Below are 27,530 nucleotides of genomic sequence, written 5' to 3' on the forward strand. Positions count from 1 at the left end.
TGAGGCAGTTACCGAGTCAGCTGACGAGACGACACCCTCATTACGTGTGGCGCCGTCCCTCTCTTGGGGTGCAGTACTACGAAGCCGGTGAGGTCCATCAAACCCCCAGAACTGAGCCTCTACTTCAGTCAATTCTCTTTGGATTCTCTCAACAGTTTTGTTTCCTTTTAAAAATCTAGGAAAAATGCAAAAAAACGTTCGCAGCACCTTAAACCTTTATAAATCATTAAACAATAATATAATGAAGACAAAACGCAAAAACGCTCTATTTTTTTATAAAAATGGAATAACGTCAATTTTGTCTATATATGAGAGCAGAAATTCAAAATAGAAGTTTCGCGCCTTTCCTTGAATTTTTATTGGCGACATCTCCCGGTAATTTGACAATTTCTCCGACGTCTCGCGGTATTTTGAGAAAGCATTCCAACAGCTGTTGAACCGAGTCTTGTCAATATAATCTCCGTGGGTCTCTGTGGGAGGTTAGAACCCGAGTGTTCAACACTGCATACATTATCTCAGCCGATTGAATCGATTTACGGTGAGTAATTCAATCACTAATTCAATTTATTCTCTTTTCCCCAAGTTTTCCCCATCCGGATCAGATTCCATCTTCCCCCAGTGATCCCTTTCACCCCTAACCAAATAATCAAGACATGAACATTTCGGATTAATTCCAAATCCTTAAAAATTCAAAAATCCCTCCTCCAAACCTTAAGTTTCCCCCTTAAAATTATAAATTTCGAAATATCCATGGAATGGATCGAGCGCGCGGTTTTCCCCCTTCGAACAATAACCGAAAAACTCTAATTTATATTAATTAATCTCATTGGCCAATCAGGAATGATGGGGTCGTCTGGTTGGTGCATTCATTCCGAGCAATTTCAAACGAAAACTATTTCTCCATCTCAGCAAATTTTTCAAGCGTCGAATGCCGACAATAAATTGAGAAAAATTAATATCAAGTGAATTAAGAAGAAAATCAACATAATTATAATGCAAATATTTATGTGGATTTGATTGACTCAAGATTAATTGACAGAAGTGGATTAATTAAACTGATATTTAAGTGGTATTTTTTAGGGTATCTGGTGATGATTGAAACTAGAAAACAAGGAAAAATTATAATCCATGAATTCGTATATAGAAAATGCTCCACTTGGCACGTCCCACCGTTTTTTCTCATCCCATCTTCATTGAAAATCGATGGAACAGAGGGAAAAAAGGTGGAATATCCATTCGGAATTCCTCACGAATGTTAATACTGTTTCAATACCCAATCGGAATTTCCATTCACTTCTGTTTGTAACTCCATAATATCCTCCACTCGTAATACCCTAATGATACGTAATTAATCGTCATTCATCTCTGTATCTCCTGTTGAACACAATGCAACACGAATTCCTCTCCAATTTCCAATTTTTCTGGTGTTTTATTACACTCTACGTTTTATCAATGCGATTTTAACTCCAATTTCTATCATTTTCACTGATATTATTTTTAATTTACGTCTGGACAATGTTACTGGCTTTTAAATTACCCTGCAGATGTTGACCTTGAACAATCCTGGATGCACTGAGGTGATGATTTAATGCCAATGCTAGTGAAGTGGAATAGGATTTTAGTCTCTAGCGAATGAAAACTGATTTGGAAGGGGAGCATCTGTTTAATTTGACCTTTAGATTATTCTTATGAAATTGCAAGCGTTTCACGTAATCGTGAGGTATTTGTGCTCGTGTTTGTTGGATTATTGGTGATTAATCGATGATGATCGAGTTTAAACCAGTGAGAAATTGGAAATATCGATATTTTTTCTTTCTCGTGTTGTTTTTCAATGACAAATAGAAATATTTAGATGATTTCGTCAAGAGGTTTTAGGAAAAGTTTCTGGAAAACCCGAGAGAAAACCTCTGTATTTGAGTCAATTTTAATCAATTATTTTAAGTAATAATTAGTAATGAGATTGCCTGACGAAAATGTCGGGATCGAATTTTTCCTCGATTTTAAAGGGATTTTTGTTTTTGAAATCTGTTCTTAATTAACAATTTCTTTAGCTTTGGAATTTATTAGGTCCAAAATTTTTCGCCGAAAATCATCTTGTGATGATTTATTTTCTGGGAATGATTTAAAGATGTTCTTTTTTTTTCCGCGTAATAATTAACGTTTCATTAAAGTCCAAAGAGTTTCCAAAGGAAGGAAAATCTATGCCTTTTATGATCTCGATAACTTACGTAATGACAGATAAGTTTCAGAACTACAGTTTTTATAATTATATGATGACACGTTTCTAGTGTTTTCATGTCAATATTCATGCCGATTTCCATTTACTTTCATCAAGAAGTTGAAGTCAAGGAAAAAATGCCCTGACCCCACGTTATGAGTAATAATAAACATTAACATTTGGGCTGATGAATTAATTGCTGAATTAATTTTCGAAAGGCCTGCCGGATAAAACCTTATATATCTATTTTTTTATTATTCTGTCTGTTGACAATAGATTTCGGATAATCTGCAATCGAAAAGAATTACCTGTTTTTCTAATAAACAATAGAACATTCTTTTCATTATCAATGAATATTAATGTTCAAATTAATGATTATCAATAAACATTATGTTTTCCATTATTTGTGGTACCATCGGGGAACATTTTCACATAGAAATCATTTTTTTTCCTCAACAGAAATCGTAATGGAATAATTGTATAATTACAATCGTAATTATTCATTATAATTGTTAATTTAAATTTCCGTTAAATGGACTTTTAATTGGGAACGCATTATTTTTGTTTGAAATATTATCAATATTGAATGACCAAAACATAATAATAAATAATAATAAATAATTATAAATAATTTCCACCGCTGACTTTTGAAGGACTTATCACTCTAATCCAAACTTATCAATAATTAATAACTGCAATTCTCCGTCATAATTATTTAATTATAGCTGAAATAATAAATGATTGAAGATCGTCCAAACCAATTGTTTATTTATATATACCAGGATATCAAATACTATTTATTATAAACATTTTTCTCACCGACGGTAGTGGCCGTGCGGTTAGAGTGCTAGACTAGCATGCCAGAGATCCGGGTTCGATCCCGGGCACCGGCGGTCAAAAATTTATAGCGCTCTGATCTCACGGTTCCACTGCCGAGCGGTAGTCCTGTCAAAAGGACGACTGTACCTGGGCAGGTTTTTTCCCTCAGATGAGGTTTTTCCCTCCCTTCAAGCAAATGCGGTACAGGGGGTTGGGGGGGTGGGAAGGGAACCAACTAACCGTAAAGACCCGAAAGGGTATACGAGAGAAAAGAAATTAAAAATTATAAACATTTTTCTCTTTGATTACTATTTTTCCCGGGTAGCAAGAAATTTAGAGAAAAATTTCACAGATGCGAGCGAAAAATTGGGAGAATTTAGTCATCAAAGATTATTTCAAGGTCTCGAGCAGCGACCAATCACCGCTGTTAACGATTCTCAATCGTTTGATCGATTAAACGCGGTTATTTGATTGACGAAAAAAAAAACAGGAAAGACTGAATGAGGGGAAAAGCAGGAGAATTACTAATTGGGAGATGACCGGGTGTTCGGGATGGTGAAGCCATGATCTTTCAAATGCACAGATTAATTCAACTCCCACTCATTTCTCTGGTGAATATATTTTTTTTTCCTTTTCTCGTTACGTTATTTCTGTCATTCCAATTTTTTTTTGCTGATGAAGGGACTGAAAAGGATGAGAGAGTGAACGGATGTTCGACGGTGATTCCGATGTGGAGGCGTACGAATGAGATATTTTATATCTGGAGATAACGAAGTCGAGAAGAGACTTGATGATTTTTTTTCCAGAAAATTACTGGCGATGAAGGAAATTGTTAATTGACATTGACGATGTTTCACGGAATATTAGTGGGACCTCCACTGAATAATTAGCTATTAATTTGCGTTTGGATTACTCATTCTATATTTGCACTTCATCAAGAAATTTCTTTCAATCTGTTTATTTTACCTTTGAATGGAATAATTATGAGCGCAAATTGATGTCACAATTAATTGTCGAGTAGAGATAAATTTAATCTCCTTAGAAGAAATTTTAAACACTGAAAATAAATGACAAATAGGATATTATGAGATCAATAAGAGGAAAACGATCGACTGGTCGTCAAGAGAATTAATTGCTAGCCAATAATTAGTGATGAATTCAAAGTAAATTAATTACTTGCAGTGAGCGGCTATCAATGAAGATTTCCGGTAGAATGAGAGGGCAAATTCTGAAGGAGAAATTTAATTATTCATAATGTGTGCCCCCCTCTCCCCATTGTCAAATAATTGTGGAGTTTATTTTCAAATTGAGTGGTTTTCCGGTAAATTCATGGGAAATAGTGGGCGTTCGCAGATTCAATGGGAGAACCGAATGACGCACAATAATTAATGAATATGTAAATATTAATCACTTAACGGGCTGTACTTCATTTGCATCTAGGTTATTCCATCGAATAATATATTTTGATTGATATATCAGCTTATAGAAATTGATATTAAATACACAGTTTGTTAATTCACTATTAGAAAGTTTTAAATCACTAATTGATGAGTTTTTAATTAAAAAGTTGCCGATTGGATGGTAAAACGGTTGTGCTCATTGGAAATTTGTGTAGTTTCGAGTAAACCCGTATTTTCAATTTCTATTTTAATAAAAGATTGATTTTTTAATGCTGGAGTTTACCTTAGAATAGTTTTGCGTGTTCCGTTGGGGTTCACCCTATCGTGATGATGAAATCATCCCAGGAATGGCATTTACGAACGTTTGATAATTATCCGTTGTTTTAAGGGAGAGTGGAAAGCAGAAAAAACAGAGTGTGAACAGAAAAAGGAAAATATTGGTCGTAACCAATTTATAAATAATTTATTTATAAATTGTTTATAGATAAGTTATGAATTTTCATTTACTCTCTGTGAGAAAAAAATCCCAAATTTAGGGAGTATTTCAATTTTAAGATGAAATCCGGGTAGAATATTGCAGTGAATAGTATATTGTGCATCAAGGGCGAAAAGTCAGGATTTTCCCGCTCAAGGTGTACATGCTATTTTTCAACATGTCTGCAAAGAAAACTTCATATTTTGCTGTCTGAAAAGCGGGAGGAAAGTGAACACTTTCCGCCCTAGTGTGAAAAGTGAATACTTTCCGTCCTAGTGTGGAAAGTTGCAGTTGCAAGCTTGGTAGCACCTTTTTACATGAGGACGGAAAGTACTCACTTCCGTGCAGATTTGTCGAAAATATTTTTCTGGACTGAATTATAATTTTGATCACAACGTCAGAACAGAAAGTTCTGTAATAATTTAGTACTAGTGTGTAAAATCCAAAGCGGTGTGTAAAACTAATTTCTAGTGCGTAAAACTAAAAAAAAAACAATGTATATAAATCTTGTCTGCGATGCACTCCATATACGATCCCTGAGTTTTTCGCACGCGAACCCGTGCGGGAAAGTGAACGTTTTTTAACGGGCGTTGAAAAAACTTGAATTTACTGACGAATTGTACGTAAGAAAACATGTTCAGCTGAATAATCGAGTGTGAGTTGCTTGATGGAGGATCCGGTGAGTTAGGGGAGGCATTGTGGGGCAGATGCTGGGGGGTGTCGAAGGGGGGCGGTGGATGGGGTAAAGGGGGTGAAGGGGGTGACCAGTGAAGGGAGGAAGGTCTCTGCGCGGTTATCGATCCGACACACATCCAAACCTCCTCCAACCCCTCGTTCTCCTAGTTAGAGTGACGAGGAAGTGGGGGAAAGAGTAAAAGTAAGGCGCAGTGGTGTTTCAACGTTTTGCTCTATCATACAAACCCCCTTTTCGCGTACAAACCCACAGCAAAACCAACCCGACAGACACTGTCTCCTGTCAATCGGTACCCCACGCGGACTAGGCCTTACTCCAAATTATCCTCATTACCCTTGTATTTTCATTCCTTCATTGTCCTATTTATTTCGTAGGTTTAACTGGGCGAATCGATAATCTAGGGTGCTACAAAAAAAAAGTGGTCATTCGGTTTGAGTTGGATTATATTTGAGGGCTGAGGGCGATTTCTTCTTTTTTTTTTTTCAATTTTGGAGCTGTGACTTCGGATTTTTCACGTTCAGGTGAGATATTTCAGCTGTTTAGGGCGAGTTTTAATCCCGATTTCGGGTTTTAATGACATGTGGTGGTGTTTGTGGGACGAATTCGCGAGTGTGTGTCGGGTTTTTGGGTTGATGAGGTTGAGAGTTGAAGATTGATAATTGTTTCTTGGGCGTTGGCGGAAAAATCATTTTTGCCGAATTTTTTGAGTGATGAGGGGGAGGGGGAGCAGTCGATTTTTTTCAATCGGCGAGAATTTTTATGAGTTTTACCGGAAAATTGATTATCCGTTTTTCTTAAGAACAAAATTGAGAATTTTATTTGTGTTTCAAAATTTTTTATTTGTTATCAACAAATAAAAATCGATAAATTTGGATAATATTTATCTTCAGGGTTCCTCGTTCCTGGAAAGGACACCCTCAAGAAGGGGAGGTTTACGGGGGTTGAAGATTATATTCATTTTATTTTTCATCATTTCTGAATGATACTCTGGATTATTTATAATAATAAATATATATATTTTGTTATGCTTCTAATAATTCATTTGTGAATTTACAAATGAACTTTCTGTTAATGAGAATTTTGTATTCGTTTTTTTATTGAATTATCAAGTATTTTAGCGTTTTTTTATCGGTTTTTTGAATTTGGGAGATAGTAATTGGAAATTTCCTCAGTTTTATTGAGAGGAGCATACAATAGCGTCGAATTTAGTACACGTACCGGCGCATTCAATCGGACTGACTATACACTTGGTGGCAAGTGTCTCATCGACCGTGAAGAGAACGATATTCAGTGAAAAGTAAGATCTGCAAATTAGAAATTAATTATAACACTGCGAAAAATATATATTTTTGCCTAATATCCATTTACTCAAGAGGAGTATTCCATTTTCAACGGTTTTCTTCATTTTTTGCAGTAGATTTTCATGTTCTTCTGAATCCCTGCGGAATCTTTGGAAAAAATGAGCGTTTTATAATTTTTTATCGCCCAAATTTTTAAAAAACTCCAAAAATTTATGAGCGGCTGAAACATATTCTTTGCAAATTCTCCGTTAGGCTCTCATCATTATTATAAATTAATCCATAACTCGATCGTGTTAATTAATATTAATATAATAAGTGCATGAATTAATATTAATTGATATCGATTATTGACATTAAGGAATGAATTACAATTTGTTACTTGAAAAATGCAATATTTCAAATATAAAGAATTCGCTGTAGTAAATGGATATTTTGAGGAGATAATTTTTTTCTCAGTGCAGGAATTTAATTCGGATTTTTGCAAGTCTTTTCTTCACATTTCTCTTTTGTGTGGAGCAGGCATGAAGTCTCAAGGTCTTGAGGAATTATTTTTGCTGAAAAGGGGGTGGATAGGTGACGCGTATTCAATGGAGCACTTGGAAGAATTCTTCATCCCTCTTTTGAACGACTTTATAGTAGAAACTTTCAATAGACATGAACAGATTAATTTTTCAATTAAAAACAATCTCTGGATTTTAATCTTCTGCATTTCGCCCTGGAATTACCGAGTCTTTGTTCTGGGAATTATTCATTTGTGCTATTTACCGGTCCTAAAAGTTAGAGATATAAAGAAAAACGTTTTGCGTTCTTGAAATTGAATCCTAATCTTGAGTTTTTTTCTTTTACAGATTCTGAGATTGGTCATTAAATACTCCAGGAGGAATATCACCAGTCAAGATGGCGTTCGCTGGATTAAAGAAACAAATAAACAAAGCCAATCAGGTAAGTGTATTTTTTTAATTATAATTCAGGGGAGAAATTGTTGCAAACGTGAACTCAATTATTTATTAGTCAATAACTTTCTGATGATCAATTTTACGTGACGGTGTGAACAGATATCGCTAATTTACAGAAAATTTATTGATTTAAATGAAAACTTTTGACTGTTGTGATTATTTTAATTATCGAAACGAATTTCGAAACTACTAAAATTATTGTTATTAAATTATTCATTAATTATTATTATTAAAATTATTTCGTACCTTTAAGGTGAAGAGTTCAATCGAAATTAATGAGAAGATTTTGTAGAAAATTTTCTGGTCTACAAAAAGTTCTCTTGACATTACTAAATCCACCATTTTAGGACATGACGCAATAAATTTCAATTGTATCTCCAATTCTAACAATTAAGCATGTCAATTCAATAAACGATTCATATTTCGTATCTGTCCCTGAAGATACAGAGAAACAATTTCCAAAAATAGAATTCCAAATAATGAATTAATCATCTGTGAATTTTCGGAAATTTTTCCCTGAAATTGGAATAACAGTTTTCATCATTGAACTATCATTCAATTATTGACTCTACCTGTAAATAGTCTTGATATTTTAACCACGGAAACAAATTCTCTGGGCAAATTCTAATGCTATCTAATGTTAGACACTGGAAATTTTATTAACATGCAATTATTTCCGTAATATATTCATATGAATTTCGCAAATTAATCCCCAGGAATTTCACTATGAATCGGATGAATCTATGAATTTCCCTGATAACCTTGGGATTTTTCCAGTACAATATTTCAATTTCCCTGGAGAATTTATTTCAGTCTCCGTTGAGCATGGGAAAATTTGAATCTAGAACAGGTGGAGAATTTCTCTTTTCACGTAAATAGTGTAGTTACTTTTGCAACGAAATTAGGGATTCGTTTTCGAATAGGTGTTTCCCTCACTCCATTGTTTTCTGTTTTCTTTAAACGGTTATTGTTGTTATTTAAACGTTTCTCCGATTGAGATATCAAAACAAATTTAATTATTAAATATTCAATTTTCCATTAAATATTCATATTTCATGCAAGTCATCATTTAAATATTTTCTGATGATTTTTTTAAAACTCAATCATTGAACTAATTAATTAGATAATTGAATTTCAATTAATGAAGATGACCACGTCTCAAAAATACTTACATATGAGAAAAAAAAAATTCAATTTAAGATTCATTACCACCTAATTGGAGATGAAGTTTGGAAAAGTTGCCATATTCATACTCGCGTGAAAAATAATATATATATACGGAATATATATTAATTATATGCACATATACTCTCGAAAAAATCCATATCAAATATTCGCTGAATACCCGCACAGAAAAAAAATATATCGATAATTATAAGTGCTATATTGCATTTTTTTCTGAAATACATGTGCGCATAATTAATCGTATATATGTATATCATGTACGTATCCGACATTTACATGGAATATATTTGCAGCAGGAAATGATTTCCATTATTATTAATACTATTTATTATTTATGCATAATATAAATATTGATTTTTCGAACTCATTATATATATAATAAGAACTTATTATATTATATAATAAAAAGAAAATATTATTATATATATAATAAAAAAAACTTATTATACTATATAATGAAAAGAAAGAGGAAATAAAAATTTTAACGATCACAACGAAATGGAAAAAATAGAATAAAAATTGAAATTCGATCCAGCACTTTAGTCGTTGCTCATGGCCGAATCGCGTCGTTTGATAGGAGGAAACAATTTAGCAGGAAGGCTGGTGGAGAGGTGATGAGGAACGAGTTTGAGTTTCATGAAATTCGCTAAAGTTCCAGTGACTATCGAACGAAATACCACATAAATGGGGAGTTGTGCTCCAGTGGCTCTTGCTCTTCTCGTGTTTCACATGCGTGGGTATCACGATTTTTCTGGTCACTTTGGCTCTAGAGTAATTCCGGGAGATGACCTCTCCCCTCTAGTCGTGTTTCGTACCATTAATGAAAGTATCACACAGCCCCAATACTCTGCGGGGGTGTTGAAAACTTTTCAAATTTATGGGACAAGGATTTTAATCGAAAGTTGGGACTAGTAAAATCCAGGAAACATTTTTCACAAGTCTATCCCATTTTCATTTAAAATTTTACGTTTTATTTACGCGTTTATATAATCTCAATAATATGATGTATAATTATATTTTCTAAACAATGTCTTGCGATATAAAAATCTGCCTTTTTATACTGCATTCTAGATTCTTCTCTCATCAGATATTAATAATTATTCAGTTTTTCGTTTTTTTGTGGAAAATTACTTGTGCATAAATGATGGTTTGTGAATTGTTATTGTTATTCGAAAAAAATCGGGATTTAAGCAGCCAGATTCGAAAAAAGACTTGAACCAATTTATAATATTTTTATCATATGATCAAAATTGATCTTTTATTTTTTATATGTGCTGTCGAAATTCTTCTCGATAAACAAATAAAGTCATCATTACAAAATATCACTTCCCTGGGGTAAATAAAAAATGCAAGTGAGTCGAAAAAATATTGCAATAAAGTATTCATTAATACCCAATTTCATAAAAGGATTTAAAGTTAAAATTTAAAAATTATTTTAAAGTTCAAGATATTCTTAAAAAGGCAGACAAAATTTATAAAAATTCTGAGGTTCTGAATGAACTTTTTACGAGAATGGGAATTTTTGTTAACGATTTTATCCTAAACTGAATAAACCCGGCAACATTGAGAATTCACTTACAGTTATTGAATATTAATGAGAAGAATATTAATTATCTGACAGAAAAAACTAAGACCGTAATGGAATTCCTCTATTAGTTTTTTAAATCTACACTGAGAGAAAAATTTCGTAAAACGTTGTGAACCTATTTGTTTGCGAAATGATAGTGTCCCTTAAATCCCATTTCAAACAATCCAAAATATTTTCCAAATGAGTACCTATTTTATTAATTCAATCTTTTGATAGATTCCCGTCCATTTTCTGTTTCTCAACAAATATATTATAATAACAAATAAATATACTCTTAATGACATACTTATATAAGAATAAATAAAAATAAAAATTGATTATTTAATTCTATCGCATCAACTATTGTATCACTGACTATTGAGAATTTAAAAAATATATTATTATTATTATTATTATTATTATTATTTATTAAAGTTAAAAAATATTTTTCTACATTAATTGCACTACCGGACATATTCTAACGAATACTAATTACAAATTTGTACTATACTAATTAGAAAAGTCTCCCAAACAATTAAAATTAAAATTGAACTCCGAAATTCCAACTAGTTGTTTTAAACAAATTTATTTGACTTAATATTCAGCCCAAGCGACCACACATGTTTACGACTGTACCTTAATTTCATGTGTTAGTTTCAGAACAATTTTTTTTTAATTTAATAATTTTTTTCTCAATGCAGTATATTTCTTCCGATAACCAAATGAACTTGGAGTTATTTAGCACCGCCTCCACGGTGTATTAAAAAATAAACATGAGTGGATAAAACAATGCGATAGAGTGGATTGAATTTTATATGGGTCAAAGTATTGGATGGAGGAATGGAGGTTAGAAGGGTAGATAGAAAATAGGTCAAGCTTGGGACAATATCGGTCATGGGCACTCGATCCTCGACGTACGATAAAAGGGGGTGTTCGTGTGTACAACTCAGGGGTGAACTCATCAAGTCATTTCGGTTTTCCAACAGGAAAATTCAGTCTAACACTTTTTAAAGACAATCTATCTCGTTTGAGATAGAATAGTTCCAAGGAAATTATCTCGCGTTGAGAGAAAACAATTCAGTCAACATCTTTCACTTCTCGGAGAAATGATGAACAATGAATTAATAACAAAGCAATTTGCAGAGTCGAGTAGTTTTTAGATTGAAATTTTTTGGATTTGAGAAATGAAAAATTGGGAGTACATTTTCTCAGCTAGATTTTGTTTGAGTAATTACACTTTTATTATGGGTTTTTAATTATCGTTATTTTTCATTTTTATTTCTCTTTTAGAATGAGATATGATTTTCTTGGCAATTTACGAATCATGAGGTTCGTGATACGAGTGAATTATTTATCGAAAAAATCTTTCGGAATTTCGACTATTTTATTTTACTTTATTTCAAATTATTTACTTTAATTTAATTTTTTAATTTTTTAATTGTCTTCTTTTTTAAATTATTTTATTTTTTTTTATTTTTAAATCTTTTGGATAAGACTATTTCATTTCATTCTATATTTTTTTTATTTTTTTATTTAATAAATAAAGCCTAAAAATAAATTAAACTTCATTATTTACGTTTTTTTATTTGTGAAAAATCCAAATCGACAGTCTATCAGTCATCTGATAAATAAACACCTAATCCATCTATTTCAATTTGTTTAAACATCCAAAAATGTGAAATTGAGGGATAAAACTATTTTCAATGGGTCTCCATCACCCCAGCATCCCCTAATCTCAATTTACTGGAATCGTTATCGAGACTCTTCGAGTTGGATTGGATGATCTCTTTTAAGAGCAATTTTCCTCAATTGATTTTTTTTTCTCTTAAAAAAAAGAAGCTGGACGTAAAATGACGAGATAGAAAGGGGAGGGAGGGAGTAAGGGAGTGATCGGATGTAGTGAATGGAGAAGGATTCCGCCGGTCTTATCTTTGGGTATATTATTTCACACGATTTACAGAAAAAGTTGTCGTGATTTACTGGGGATTGGTTGATATGGTCAAACTGGAGGGTGACTTTCTCATTCTTTTCTTCGTCTTAATCCAGGATGAAGCGTCACTTTCAGACCTTCAACGATCGTTATTTGACCCTTCTGGCAAGTACTCAAGACTCGTGGCGCCCTGAGGGGAAGATTTTTCTTTTTTATGAGAAGGAAGGGGTGACATTGGCTAGTGTTCAAGGTTGTAAAGTAACTGGATTATCCAATTTTTATTTTTAAAAAATATTTATTCTATCCCACTTCGAGAGGACACCGATTTTTGTCAGAAAATAATGAAAGTGCATTTTTTCCAGACCAGTTTTCCGCCGATTTCCCGAGATTCAAGGGAGATAATGATATTTTCATAAATACCTTTTCTTTAGCTCTCATCTTTTTCTACAAAAAATGTTTATGCAAAAAATTCACTATGTCCCTTCAATTCTGAGATATTGGGTAAAAACTGGTATCAAACAGAATGCACATCGATCTAGTTTACCACTTCGGCAGTGATTTGAAAAATAATAAATTATGTGTCACTTTTATCCCAAATCTGCATCATTGACATTGGATTATTCTCGAAAGCTCCGATGATTGAACCAAAAGCCAGTAAGCCCTACCTCAACGTTGCATTGTACACGAAACCCGTTTGCAGAACATATTGATCCATCCAGTGGTTTTGTCCTCTTCCCGTATTTCCCAAATCTTCTCACGCTTCCTTCGTCGTTTGCTAAAACCCAACCCACACGTACTTACAATACTTCTGCAAAATCCCCGGGAAAATACACCCCACGCATTACCAATAAAATAGTATCAGCGTATTCACCTGTCTCCAACTTCACCCCCACATTCTCCCGCACCTCTTTCTGTTTCTGATTTTTCTCGGCCTCTTCATTTCTCATTTCATCGCCTTCCAACGAGCTCTCCATCTATAAACAATAAATAAAGCCTTATAAACAAAACCCATGTAACTCATTCGTTACATTTTACAAATGCTTTCTCTATTTTATTTTTTCATTAATTCAATAATAAATCAGTAAGAAGAAAAATATAATTTTACATTTTTCCTTTATTTTTTATTTGAAATTTTATTCAACCCCTAATTTTTTCACATTTGACCTTCAATTTTCCAATAAATATCGCTCACAGCAACTCGTGATCCTGAAAATAATTTTATATTTTAATATAAAAATTCATAATTCAACCCGTACAGGGAGAAATATTTATACTAATAATTATCCCTCACATATTGTAATTTTTACCGCAGATTTAATTCATGTATATTACATATATAATATATAATAAATGTAATGGAGGAGAGCCAGATAAAATGGAGCACTTGCGGAAAAACCTTTTCAACTCTTTCTCAGTTGTTTTTTTTTTTTCACCAAGAAATGTTGGAGACAGTCTAAAAGTATTCCCGTGTTTTTTGCGAATTTAATTTATTCTTTTAATTATACTTTTGTTTTTTTACTCTTTTCATTTTTCAACATTCTCTAAAAATATGCCATCTAACTTGAATCGCTCATTTTTTACTTCTGATCGTAAAATTTATTCAATGGAAATTTAACATTTTTTATCGGTCAAGTATAATAAAATGTTGAATGAATTCTTACGATCGATTTTTTCCCCTCGTCTTCCATTGAACCTCCTGATTAATTTTATATATAACGGCTTGTTTATAAATAATAATATTTCATAATATATTATTTCATAACAATATTTCACGTCACGAAATTGAATTGCAATCGCAAAATTTAAATTGTAATTTTTAATTTAATTGATAATTTTAATTTTATTTAATTGATAATTTATGGATATGTTCGATCCTAAGGGATTACTTCCAGTTGTTACAGTCGATTTGTCGATTTGTCGATTTTTTCTCGTTAGGTATTGATGAGTGGGACAGGAAATACAATATGAAATAATTTGAAAGGAAAAAGCCGAATGAATTAATTTACGATGTCTCAACCATTTACTGTTCGCAATCGCATGACTGACGCAAATTTTTAATATTTCTCTTTTTCAGTACATGACAGAGAAAATGGGTGGTGCAGAAGGCACAAAGCTCGACGTAGACTTCGTGGACATGGAGAGAGTGAGTTGATTAATTTTCTTCTATTCGAGATATAATTGTCCCATGGAAATACAAACCGGTGGATGGAGCAAGAATAATTCAATTAGCAAATTGAAATTTTTCCAAGATGAATGAAATTTAATTTTCTGACGGAGAATTACGAATAGAATAATGAGAGACGAGATTAATTCTTCATCAAATGTCTACGAAATTTTGATTCTACTCTGTCACAACAGCTTCAAGTTCAGTTGAACTAATCTAATCCGAGTTTTCTGGTTTAATAGAAAACTGATGTCACGGTTGAGCTCGTCGAAGAGCTCCAGATGAAGACCAAGGAATTTCTCCAGCCGAATCCAACGGCTAGAGCTAAAATGGCTGCTGTCAAGGGAATTAGCAAGCTAAGTGGTCAGGCAAAGGCCTCAACTTATCCACAACCCGAAGGTGTTCTCGGTGACTGTATGCTGTTGTATGGAAAGAAGATGGGGGAGGACAGTATATTCGGTGAATATCCACAAAACCGTGATCTTTCCTTTAAACTCTGGATCGTCCACCTAAAATATTTCCAAATTTGGGTTTCAAATTGTGGCGAAGAAGTGACTCCAATGGTTGTAAAAAAAAATAATGATAAACAAGAGGAAGATCTGGTGAAGGGTGGCAGATTGAAATACTGCATTGAAATACTTCAACGGATCTACCAAGTTTACAGGGAAATAATTAAAAATACACATTGTACAAGCCCCGGGATGGGGGGAAAGAATACATTTGATAGTCAATAATAATATTGAATGAAAATGGAGTGTCAGGTGTTACTGATAGTTAACTGTGTATTTTTAATTATTTTTGTGTAAACTTCTCAGATCCCTTCGAATCAATGTCTCCATGTGGTCTGCCTATTAATCATCTCCATTTTGTCAGGAATCTGATGAAAACCAAGAAGACGGTGTGAAAGGGTTTTAGGAATTTTGGTGATCCTCGCGATAATTAGACTTTTGTTTTTTTTTTTCTTTTAGCACAAGCTTTGATAGAAATGGGGGAAGCGATGAAGCAGATGGCTGATGTGAAGTATTCCCTTGACGACAACATAAAGCAGAACTTTTTGGAACCACTGCACCATCTGCAGACCAAAGATCTTAAAGAAGTCATGGTAAGAAACTGGGAATTTATTAAAAAAGTTTAGGGTAATGCTGCAATCTTTGACCGCAGTTGATGCATGAAGATCACTTTGGAAATTTGCACAGTGTTTTTTCGGTGGATATCTCGATCGATAATGGAAATTCATTGAGTGTGCTGATAAAGCGACAACACTATTTCAATTTATTTAAATAAAAACATGCCGATATTACTCTGCACTCCTCTATACTCGATTATTCCAGGTGAACAAACGCTTTTACCAAAACAATCACTTCCAAAATGATTCTTTTGCCATCGCAGGAATACATTTGTTGATTTTAATAGTCAATTTCAGTTAATTAAATTGGATTAGGGAAATTGTAAAAATCGGAGATATTAACTTTTTCATCAAGCTATATTCTATTTTAGAATTAATATGTATTTTCAAAATACTTCTTGATAAATCAGTGGAAGGACATTTTAAAAATCGATGGAATTCGGTGGAAACAAATTTATTTTTATTTTTTTTTAAGTATTTTTTTGTGGTGCGCAATTTACCGATTGTTTCATCATTTTTAAAAGCTCACAGGTTCAATTAAAAAATCAAATTCCCCACGGTAGAAGTTTGAGTAATGGCGAAATTGCGAAAGGTTCGGAAACCTAGAGGAACCGAATGGATTTCTCAGGGAAGCCCTGATGTTCACGTAGAAATGTAGAGAAGTATTTTAACGAGAAAAAGTTGACGAAGTACTTTGATATTCCCAAGTTAACATGAAAGGTACACGTCTCACGTCAAGCATTCCTTTTCCGAGGGAAATTTCCAGTGCACGTCTTGGACAAATTTATCATCATCATACTCCCACTGAAATTCTGTTCTCTCGAACGAATGTTGCGATTCGAAGTTCAAAACCCATTCGAATTCAATTATCATATGTTTCTAATTTTTTATACCAGTGACTTTAGTCTCTAATTGTCTAAATCGAAGAACTTGAATAATCAAATAAAATGTAGATTAATTAAATGAAATTTAATCGAATAAAATATAATTTCAGCATCATCGGAAGAAACTTCAAGGTCGACGCTTGGACTTCGACTGCAAACGTAGACGTCAAGCAAAAGGTAAGTCTTTCAAATTCAATTACTCCCCCACCTGAGTGGCAAACCCAAGAAACTTGACAATAAATTGATTGAAGCACGGAACGAGAACAGCATGAATTATCGAATGAAATACCCCTGGGCAACGAACAAATGTAGAATTTCGTATTAGTTTTCTGCAGTTGGAATGATTTCCCCTGAAACTTGTTATGCCACACGAATAATCCTGCACTTTTTCTTTTGTTTGTCGATTATTCTCCCTGAAACTGTTCAGCACTAGTCAAAAGATCAGCGAGTCCACACATGGGTAGCCCTGCGAGGTCATCACCAGGTTACGGGGGTACGTGACAATCCCCAGGAGTGAATAATCCATAAAAAACTTAATAATAAACAAAAAAGAAGAACCAGTAGAAGAGACTACCCCATTCTTTCCCACAAGCCCCGTTTCAAGTTGATGTGCTCGAGAAAGCTTTCATGAGTTCAATGAACTCTTACTCAAGTAGTTATGAATTATTCTATCGTTGAAGCTCAGCTTTCATAACCACTCGTAATAATTCAATAAATATCAAAGAGATTTATTCATTTAAGCAGTAGACAATTGACTTCATTCGATAATCAAACGAACAAATCTCTATTCAGTAATAAATTTAAAAAACAATAGTACACACTCCAGCAATTAAAATTCAACATAACGAATAATCGAAGTAATTCATCGGACATTTTCTTGGATTAATTAATCTAATTAGATGACAACTCATTTTTCCTGTTCCTAAATTGTTCTAGAGTTTTGCTGACAAATATCTGGTGTCAACTAATCGTGGAGTTGTTTTTTCAGGGAGTTGTAGATAAGAGTTGTAGACCAGAGTATTATTGAACCCTTTTTTATACTGATCTATATTATCTGTTGTTGTTTTATTGCTTGAGAGGCTCCATAGGAGAATCAAACGAATACATTTCCATTTTATATTGACAGATCTGTAGATTTATTTCAATTGAATTCTGCAATTTAAATCAAGCAGAACGAATTATCAAAGTAATTCATTCAATTCGCCTGAATGGACTGAATGTTTAATGCACTGATGTAGACTTTACCATAGTACATTGAATATTCTCTTTAACCAATTGCGTGTCAAACCCCTTTACCCCCATTTACAAATGACTTTTGAGACCTCCTGACAACTAACGGACCGAGTCCCTCCATCCCATGGGTATCATACAGAATGGCAAATGTCTACAACCGAATGAACATCAATAATTCCCAACCCAGCACAGCCACACCAGAAAAATTAAAGAACAAAGTTAACCAGCTGCAAGGAAGTGTGCAACCACAGTTGATTGTAAAGTTGAAAGATTACACTTTTTTATTAATCAATTATTCAGGGACATTTAGGCAGTAAGAACACCTCCATGTGGTGTGAACTTTTGAATGAAAGTTCAAGTGAAACTTAAAAAAACTTGATCCCTTGGATAATTAATGAGACAGTTGTAAAGTTTTGGATGAATGGAGACATTGATGATGACTCAACCCATTGACAACTTGTTAAATACGATCGATGATTGTTTGACGTCACAGTCGAGTCTGAAATTGCACGTTTGTAGTGCTTTTGATTGTCAATGTAATCATGCTAACACTGACATGAGGTACAATACACGTGTATGTACTTTGAGTAGTTTAATGTTGTATTCTGCTAGCAGAGATTTCTCTCATTGATCAGTCTCGTGACCTTAATTGAAAATAAATAATGTTTTTTGATTGTTGATGATCAGGGCACCTGTAATTTAGTTGACTCCCAGTAGTGCACTTTTTTAATGGAAACAACGTGGACGCAACCGTTTGCGTACAGGTTCTCATGTTTCAGACGATGAAATACGACAGGCTGAGGAGAAATTCGCTGAGAGCCTCCATCTTGCACAGATGGGCATGTTTAATTTACTGGAGAACGATGTGAGTGTCAATTTTAATTTTTAATTACTATTCTTCTCAATATGTGAACAGAAAATACAAAGATAAAAATCTTTTTCCTTTTTATCAACCAGAACGAGGTAAAGACACTTTTTTTTCTATTCGACGAGGATTTTTAGTATTTATTTGATTTTTTTGTTGAGTCTGTTCAGTAAGATTTTTTTATGTGATCTCTTGGGAGAGCTTTCTGGTTGTAATTAGTATGTGGGATTTATTCAGGTCGAGCAAGTGGCTCAGCTGGCGACCTTCAGTGAAGCTCTTCTTGAGTATCATCAACAGTGTACTGAAGTACTGAAGGTGTTAACTGAGACCCTTTTAGAAAAGTAAGTCAATTTTTCATGATAATTAATGAATTAAATGTTGTGGTTCATCCCTTAGAAATATAATTATAAATATAATAGACTGGCAATAATTATAATCACTGAATTAAAACCTTCAATTATACGCTTATAATTTTAGACAGTCATTCGTTGATCTGAAAACGAAATTCCGCGGTATCAATCGCTACAAACAATAAATTACGAATAAACTAACGAATTTATGAAGTAGGGAAATGTTTTATGGAAGTGTTTCACCGATTTTTAAAGTAAAAACGAATGATTCAAATTTGTTTCACTCATGATATAAATTTCTATTCTTCAGGAAAGACGAGGCAGCTAGCAGGCCAAAACTGGAATTCGTCCCGAAGACACTGGCTGATCTGAATGTCGAAGGGCTACCACTCGACCATATGAACGGTGGGAACTTCTTTCCGCACGGTAAAAAGACAACACATAAATTACACAGCAGTACAGATGTCCTAACAATGGGGTTGTATTTGTCTAACTGTTAAAATTGTCTCTGATATATCTATTGATCTTTTCCACTATTCTCCATAAATCTATGATTGCCTCTCACTAAAGCCCATGCAACTCTATCCCTGATTGCATTTTCGTGGTTTTCCCAATTATTTCAACTGTTCGCGAAAAATTCTCACTCTTCCACATAATTACTAAATAACACACAATATACAGAAAACATTCAACAAATATTACTCAATGTTACTGTGAATTTTGTGTATAACTGTTCGCATACTTGAATGTCCTATCCTGAATAAATCGCAGGGGCAAGTCGTTCTGGTTCTCCGGTCCCGAGTGAGAACAAGCGCTCACAACTCGAGCTCTTCCCCGCTGGTAATCCGCCGACATCTACTAATGGTAATTTTTGCATGGGGGTTCTAGTACAAATTATCACTCTTTTTTCATATCATTTTACTTCCAGTTATTGATTTTAATCATCTAAAATTGCATTACTTTCAAACTGAACTTTTCGCACAAATCGTTAATCGAATATGTCCGCTTTTTTTTTACCATGAAGAGTAGCGAAAGGGCGGGATAAACTTGGAAAATCGCTCCATTCTTAATTATCTATACTTTGTTATGTTTAAATGAATATAAATAGATGCATTTGGTAGTTAGAAATTATTCGATTGATAGACTGTCAAGTGGAATTTTTCAAAAATAAAAAAGCATTCCAAATAATGCAATAAAATCGGTAATAATAATGTACTTTCATCTATTTGACGTTGAATCTGATAATAATTACGCGATTTTTAGCCTTATTATTTTAAACAGTCACTCTGTTATTCGAGAATGACATTCGACAGTTTTAATAGCTACTGCAACAATTTAGAAAAGAATATGTCCATACGACCCGGCACTCTTCTTTTTTTTAAACAAATGATCATTTTGTTCATTGTACGTACTATATTCATGAAGCATGCGACATAAGTCGTTGGTAGCTGCTCTAAATTTTATTCAATGATAATATACCTCTCGAAATATTGCAAAAAAATATTACAAGTCGGAATATTAAAATTTAAAAATATTGCAAATGGAAAGATTATCATATAAATTGTTTACTGCGCAGAAGTATCATGCTGGCGAATTACAGTTGCCCTCATTTATTTTTAAATCAATATCTCTAAGTGTAGTCGATTTTTGTCATTTGCTTGAGCGAGCTGGGAATTACTGTTAAGAAATCGATACGTTTTGTGTACCATACGAAGTACTGCCTGATGATTTCTATGGATTGAGTTCGTCATTCGGTCTGTGATGTTGTGGAGTATCTTCGAGACATCGGTCATAACTCTATTTTGTTATTTGGAATATTTAAAAATTATTGGTACATTGAGGGACAGATGTAACCAGTAAACGTTCGGGGGTAATTGACGATTATTTACCAAATATGAGAATTTATTATGTTTTTTTCCTTTTTCTTGTAAAGCTTCGAAATAATGTGTTTTGCTGAAACATTTTTAATTTTAATATTTTATATGTAATATTTTAAATCAATAACTTTTTCAGTTGTAATTTGTTTAAGTAATATTCTGATAGGTAATAAAAGTGGATAAAAGGAGAGAAAATCGACTTTAACATCAGACTTTTGAGAAAAAATCGACTAATAAATTTAATAAGCCAATTTTCGTGAAGAGATTAATTTTTTAACGCCGAATTTTCTTCCAAAATTTCCCTGGAGTTGATGGAAATGATGGAAATGATGGAAATGATGGAAATGATGAAATTGATTGAAAATTAGACAATATTCAATTTCAGTGGTAGTTACGTACAGAATTACCCACAGCGCAAAATTTGAGACAGAAATTGCTGTCGCATTATTTCGAATGTTGTTCATCTCGTTAATTACATTATTCGTCAATTATCCCGTAATTCAATGTTGAAAGGATATTGCCACTGCGAAACGATAAAAACAATAATTCAATCCATAATTATCCAGCGATTAAAACTATTGCAACAATAATCGCTGCGATGCGAAACGATAAAAACAATAATTCAATCCATAATTATCCAGCGATTAAAACTATTGCAACAATAATTGCTGCTTCTCAATTAAAATTATGTAATTGCTGAAAAAAATTTATGATTTTTCAATGCAGTCCGTTTTCCCGCTCTTTCACTAGTCCGTAGTGAATTTACCATTTTATGAATATCTGAGGAATGACTAGATTTGGAGAAGATTATCGATAGATTTTTCATTGTAGTAAAAACCCATTATTTCTACTCTAGGAAAAAAGGGACAATAATTTAAACAATAATGTACATATGATTTTTACAATTTTATAGCAGTATTTTCGGATAGAAACAAGTGGTTAAATTCGACAAATAGAATAATCGGAGCCGCTATTATTTTCTCTAAAGCATTCACCGCATGTGCCATGAATACCGGATTTTTAATGTTTAATTTCTCCATCAGAATTTGCAACAAAGACTGCATCTCGACTAAAATTTCGGGATTCAATTGACTAATCGAAATGAACTGAATAGCTCGCAGCATAGCCCGTGGAATAAAATATCGCGTTTAACAATGGGGAACGTTCTACATATTAAATCTACATATTAAAATGCGATGGTGTAATCCATCAATTTTATCCATCAAAAAATGCTTTAATTAATAATAATACAATGAATGCAATTAATGTTTGACATTTTTGCATGGAAATTCACATCCTCATCCCCATCTTTTTACTAACATTTCTGATCCTTCCCGTATATTGATTGAATTGAACAAAAATACGAGGGATAGGGAATTAAAAATACAGCATGTTGATTATATTGGCTTGCCACCACGAATCCGAGGATCTGCGCTTCATTTTGGCAACAGCATTCAGATTTCGTCGGCGAATATTGATCCGCTGTTCCTCCCACGTTATAGCTGTTTCTCTCTGGCACAAGCGGATTAATGTTGAAAAAATCATGTACCCTAATTCTGGTTTATCCTTGCAGTATCACCATTACCATCACCGAGCAAATCACCAGCGAGAACACCGATGCCTAAACAGCCCTGTTGCACAGCTCTTTATGATTTTGAGCCGGAAAATCCTGGTGAACTTGGATTCAAGGTATTAATAATACTCTCGTGATATTTTTGTGTCTTTTGGAATAGCTTTTGGAGATATCATAAGATTCGAACGAATTTCATTTTGTCTCGAAGTTTGAGAAAATCATCTACTATCCTCTCATTATTTTGCGGTGTCATCGGCCGACTTTTCTTACTGCACCCATTTGGCTTGTACTAAGGGAAACCATGGAAAATCTCAGGGCAGCCGTAATGCAGGGATTCTGCTGTGTTCATCAGTCATGAACACTCGATCACTCGATGAACACAGCAGCTCTCTACACCCGTCTCTAACACCCGCAGTCTACACGCAGAGAGGTGTGATTAAGCGAGCACCCATCCAAGTACTAACCCAACTGAGCGTTGCTTATCCTGAATGATCGCTGGAGTCACACACTATCCGCGTGTCTACTGCCGTCGCTTTCCGAGAAAAGTACAATCACAGATCATCACCTGAAAGCCCCGCCTGAGTTCCATCAATTTTCTCCGAACCCATCAAGTCCCTCGGGCAGTAAAAGAAAATCTCCCCATAAAAAAAATCCCCCTCGTAAGCGAAAGACCATTTGCACCATCACTTTCACGAAGGTCGTAAGAATCCCGAGACCATTGCGTGTCCCTAACTCGTCTGCTATCGATCGTCCATGCTCCACTGACCCATTCAATGGCTCATTATCGCCTTGACATTAATAAATTGCCCCTTTTTCTCTCTTTATTGCTCCCCCATTCATTCATTATTTCACCGGTGATCTAACGCTGAAATCAAATTTTTTTAATTGCTGTCTCAATTTTGCTGGGCGAATTTTATTATATAATCGTTGCCATATTTTAGTTTCCCGGGAATTTAAGAACACTGATATTTTTTATGTTTTTTTCTGTGGAATCATCAACCATAATTGTGATTTTCATTGCATTTCTCCACGAACATTAATGGAAAACCGAGAAATTTTCATGAATTTATTCTTTTTAATAAATTACAATTTTCTGGGGAGTGACATTAATGATAGTTCAGTGAAAAGGTCATGACATATCGAATTTCGATAATGATTTTATGTCATTTGTCAGTGAATATTTATTCATGTCCACAAAATTCTGAAATTTAACTGAATCTTCAGTAAAATAATTCATTTATGCAAATCTGTTTATTTTTGTTTGACGATGAGAAACTAAAACTTCTGAATAAGTATTTATTAACTAAAAAGTTTTAATTCCTTTCCAAAACAGAAAACGCTACCCAAAAATTAATTAAAATTCATTGAAAATGCATTAATAAATGTAATAAATGTCAATCAATCAATAATGAACTTTATTTAATTCTAGGAAAACGACACAATCACCCTAATCCAGAAAATCGACGAAAATTGGTTCGAGGGAAGTGTGAATGGTCGGACTGGCTATTTCCCAGTCAGTTACGTCCAGGTGATACAACCGTTGCCATAGATTCATAATTAAAAAACGTGCAAAGCCAAAGATCCAGCATTCGTTAAATTTGCATATGGATCATTAGTTTGAAGAAATGACGAGGAATAAAATAATTGATTAATCTAATAAGACCGATGTGAGGAAGGATAAAAGCTCTCCTGTAGCCTAAATACTCTACCATTCACAATTTCACGTTTTATGGTTTTCAAACAAAAGCTTAAACCAATTTTACCCTCGTTTGAGCCTCGAGTATTCAAAAAAAATGAGAAAAAACAAAAAACAAGAAGTTATATGAAACAATTATATCTAGAAATTATATACCCTCCTGAAAACGTTATTACCCTCCCAATAATCTTCTCCCAGTCCAACAATATACGCATGTTAATGTACATATTATATATATGAAAATGTTATAGTGTCTTTTACTGGAGCAAAGAATACCCTTTAAAGGTACAGTGAGGTCGTAATTATCATGGAGGGAACAGAAACTTTGTTATTGAAATTTTTTGATGAATTTTTCCGAAAGGTTTTACACTTGAACATATTTTTCTTTCAATTTTTTTCATTGAAAATTACAAGGTTTTGGTTGAGCTCAGGGTATGCAAGTGGGTCCTCTGCTAAATATTCTTTGCAATTTTTTAATATTAATGACATGTACTGTTGATTGAACGTAATTATTGGTTTGAATTTCGTCTTATTAGTGTGAAATATTCCTAAACCTTTTAAAACTCTCAAATAGTTGTAAACAAATAATGATTAAAAAAAAGATAAATTTGAGAGACGGCGGCACTACGAGATAAATGAAATTATGAAAAAAATAAAAATATGCAGTTACCCATTGGTAATATGAGACAGTCTATTTTGATTCAACAATATTATTTGAGACCCAAAATTAGAAATATTTAACACTAACAATATAAAATTCATATCGAACGTTATATTCGATAGCCCATGCGGCCATTAATTGGTTTGTTAAAAAAAAAATTATTTCAATAGATGCGTAGAATCTTTTAAAAATAATTTGCCGCTAGCAATTTAAAGATTTAATGAATCAATAGTTATTAAAAAATCAGCTCTTAGTCAAAGTTTGTGAGTTTCCCTTGAAAAAAGATTTAAAAAAAAAGTGTTCCCACTTGGATATCATGAACGTATTTCCCAGAGGATAAATGGCTGGAAATTCCAATGAATTATTGTGCTGATTTAGCTGTTTAGTTGATTAATGAACAATTAAAAGAGACATTTTGACACTGATAAAATAATCAAGCCGAATGGAGTGAGAAAACAATAATAATTACTAATAATTTTTTTTTAATCTCAGCAATTCGTTGCAAGTGTTCTTGAATTTTTAATTACTCACTCCATTCGTGTACACAAAAATCAGTTTAACAAATTAATGAATTTGTAGACTCTGTGGCAAATGGCCATTAGTGATTCGGATTTATTCATTCCTTAGTGATGAGCTGCAGGAAATCTCTAGATGTGGCAGATTATTTCGTAGAAGAATTGTAATTTGTACAATATAATTATATATTAATTTAGTTTTCAAGCCAACGCCAAGGATCTCTTCCACAGTTTAAGCTCCCCTGCCCTTTTTATTTAGTAACAATTAACAATTAAGTTTTTTTTGTTAATTCATTGAATCATTGACATTTTTGTATACATTCATTGTCGCATGTTTTCATGTAATTTGTTTAGATGTATTAATTATTATTGATGCTTAGTTAATTAGTGATTTAGTAACATTGAAATCAATTAGTTGTCTAGAGTGCAAGTAAATTCTTTACATTAAAGACAGAATGGAGGAAATAAAAAAAATATCTTTAATTTGCGAATTGAAACAGAAGAATAATGCATATCTCCACGTATTTAAGTGCAGATTTAATTAATCCACTGAAATATATTAAATCATTGAAATATATTTTTTAAATTGTCGTACCCTTGAAATACGTGGAGATAAATCATCCGAACAATCCAAAAAAAAAACACAACAATCCCAGATCCCTTAATTTAAATTCAAAGTTGACAGTTCAGAATTTAAACAAAAACGATGAAGAAAAAAATGAAAGTAAATAAAAATACTTGGTTTCATCATTGTATCTGTTGCCATGTGGTGTAGATATACTCTTCGACCGATATATTTCTTGAGCATTAAGCGACAAACGGAGAAACTAACAAATAAATTGAAACAAATCTATAAAGAGCAGTAATTAATTGAGAGACAGAGAGAGATAATTGACAGAGAAATGCGTATAAACATTAGAGCATCTATTAAAAGCATATATCGATAACATATACACGTATACATAAAAGAAATTGATATTTCATGGTGGTGATCATGATGGTTGAACTTAGGAAGATAAAAATATGAAAATATTCATTAGTGAAGTGGTGAATTGTAATTATATATTCTGTTGGTTTTATACTCGTCGTGATGATAAGACGAAAAATATATCGAGTTCTGGATCCCTGGAATTCTCTACAAGAATATCACTCGATATATTTTATGGAACAACTCATTAACGAGATAATTTTAAAACCGAATATTCAACGAAATGTTGAAAAACAAATTAATTCTGTTGCAATTTCACCAGTTCATTGAATATTTCAGTGAATAACGAAAATGATTGCTTTGAAGGGACAAGACTTTCCTAGTCAATTGCATCTGACCGAGGGATAACAATCCTTGATATGAAGGGATTGAGAGAAGAATGAATCGTTGAACGGAAATTACTGATTGGAGTGAAATTTTTAGTTGACATTTTTCACGATTTATCAATCCAATGCGTACCATCAGTTTACTCAATCTCAAATTTGTTCTTTTTTTTCTAATGAACTGAAGAATTAATTAGTTAAGGATATAAACTGATTACTAATCTCGCTGTCATCGCCGTTTTTGTTGTTACTGGGAATACTTTGAGAGGACTGGAGTCAGTAATTAAGAGTCCTTTTACGGTTTAAATTAATGATTAATTAGAAACGGTGGATGAGGAGATGAAGTCATTACGAGATGAAGCCCAGTGTTTCTCAATGTGTGACAAGTACATCTGGACGTTAATTTATTTAAAGAGATATAGATATTTTTATGTATTTCTTTCCCAAACCAACAGAATGCGTCAATCATTAATTTAATATTGCATCACTCCTGAAAATATAGGTTTATCAACAATATTTTGAAAAATAAAAATCGTTTAACTGCAAACAAAAGTCCGAATTGAACTTAACAAAATAAAATAACAAATTCCTTTTCGAAATGTCCAACGAAAAAATGTTTTCACTTGTTTGAAGGAAAATAGGAAATTTTCGTTTAAATAAAATCTGCATCTCTTTAAAAATTGTTTCCCAAAAACGGTCTAATATCACATAAATGTTTTGGTGAAAGTAC

At 33.1% G+C, this 27,530-nt stretch overlaps 1 protein-coding gene across 9 annotated transcripts; it reads left to right on the plus strand.

The window, feature by feature from the left end:
• On the plus strand, positions 1 to 24,421 carry EndoA (endophilin-A). Of its 9 annotated transcripts, none has more exons than XM_011300452.1 (13): positions 1 to 538; positions 7,756 to 7,849; positions 14,620 to 14,688; positions 14,952 to 15,168; positions 15,678 to 15,811; positions 16,830 to 16,896; positions 18,717 to 18,817; positions 18,910 to 18,915; positions 19,055 to 19,158; positions 19,478 to 19,572; positions 19,939 to 20,031; positions 22,618 to 22,733; positions 24,047 to 24,421. In XM_011300452.1, exons 2-13 carry the CDS (start codon positions 7,805 to 7,807, stop codon positions 24,164 to 24,166), a joined length of 1,167 nt encoding a protein of 388 aa, XP_011298754.1. In that variant the 5' UTR covers positions 1 to 538; positions 7,756 to 7,804; the 3' UTR covers positions 24,167 to 24,421. The 9 variants fall into 9 exon arrangements, with proteins under 9 accessions (XP_011298754.1, XP_011298753.1, XP_011298749.1 ...); XM_011300451.1 differs by having other exon boundaries at positions 18,732 to 18,817; positions 19,478 to 19,593; XM_011300447.1 differs by having other exon boundaries at positions 2 to 538; positions 19,478 to 19,593.
• Positions 24,422 to 27,530: the final 3,109 nt, after the last annotated feature.

The sequence above is a fragment of the Fopius arisanus genome, unplaced genomic scaffold (assembly GCF_000806365.1).
Source record: "Fopius arisanus strain USDA-PBARC FA_bdor unplaced genomic scaffold, ASM80636v1 scaffold00017, whole genome shotgun sequence".
NCBI classification, from domain to species: Eukaryota; Metazoa; Arthropoda; class Insecta; order Hymenoptera; family Braconidae; genus Fopius; species Fopius arisanus.

What these genes read in the sequence shown, in the direction of transcription:
- EndoA (XM_011300447.1), top strand. Translation starts at nt 7,805, where the DNA reads ATGGCGTTCGCTGGATTAAAGAAACAAATAAACAAAGCCAATCAG. An exon ending in GGGGGAGGACAGTATATTCG is followed by an intron (nt 15,169 to 15,677) that starts GTGAATATCCAC and finishes TTTTTCTTTTAG; the next exon opens with CACAAGCTTTGATAGAAATG. An exon ending in ACGTAGACGTCAAGCAAAAG is followed by an intron (nt 16,897 to 18,716) that starts GTAAGTCTTTCA and finishes GTTTGCGTACAG; the next exon opens with GTTCTCATGTTTCAGACGAT.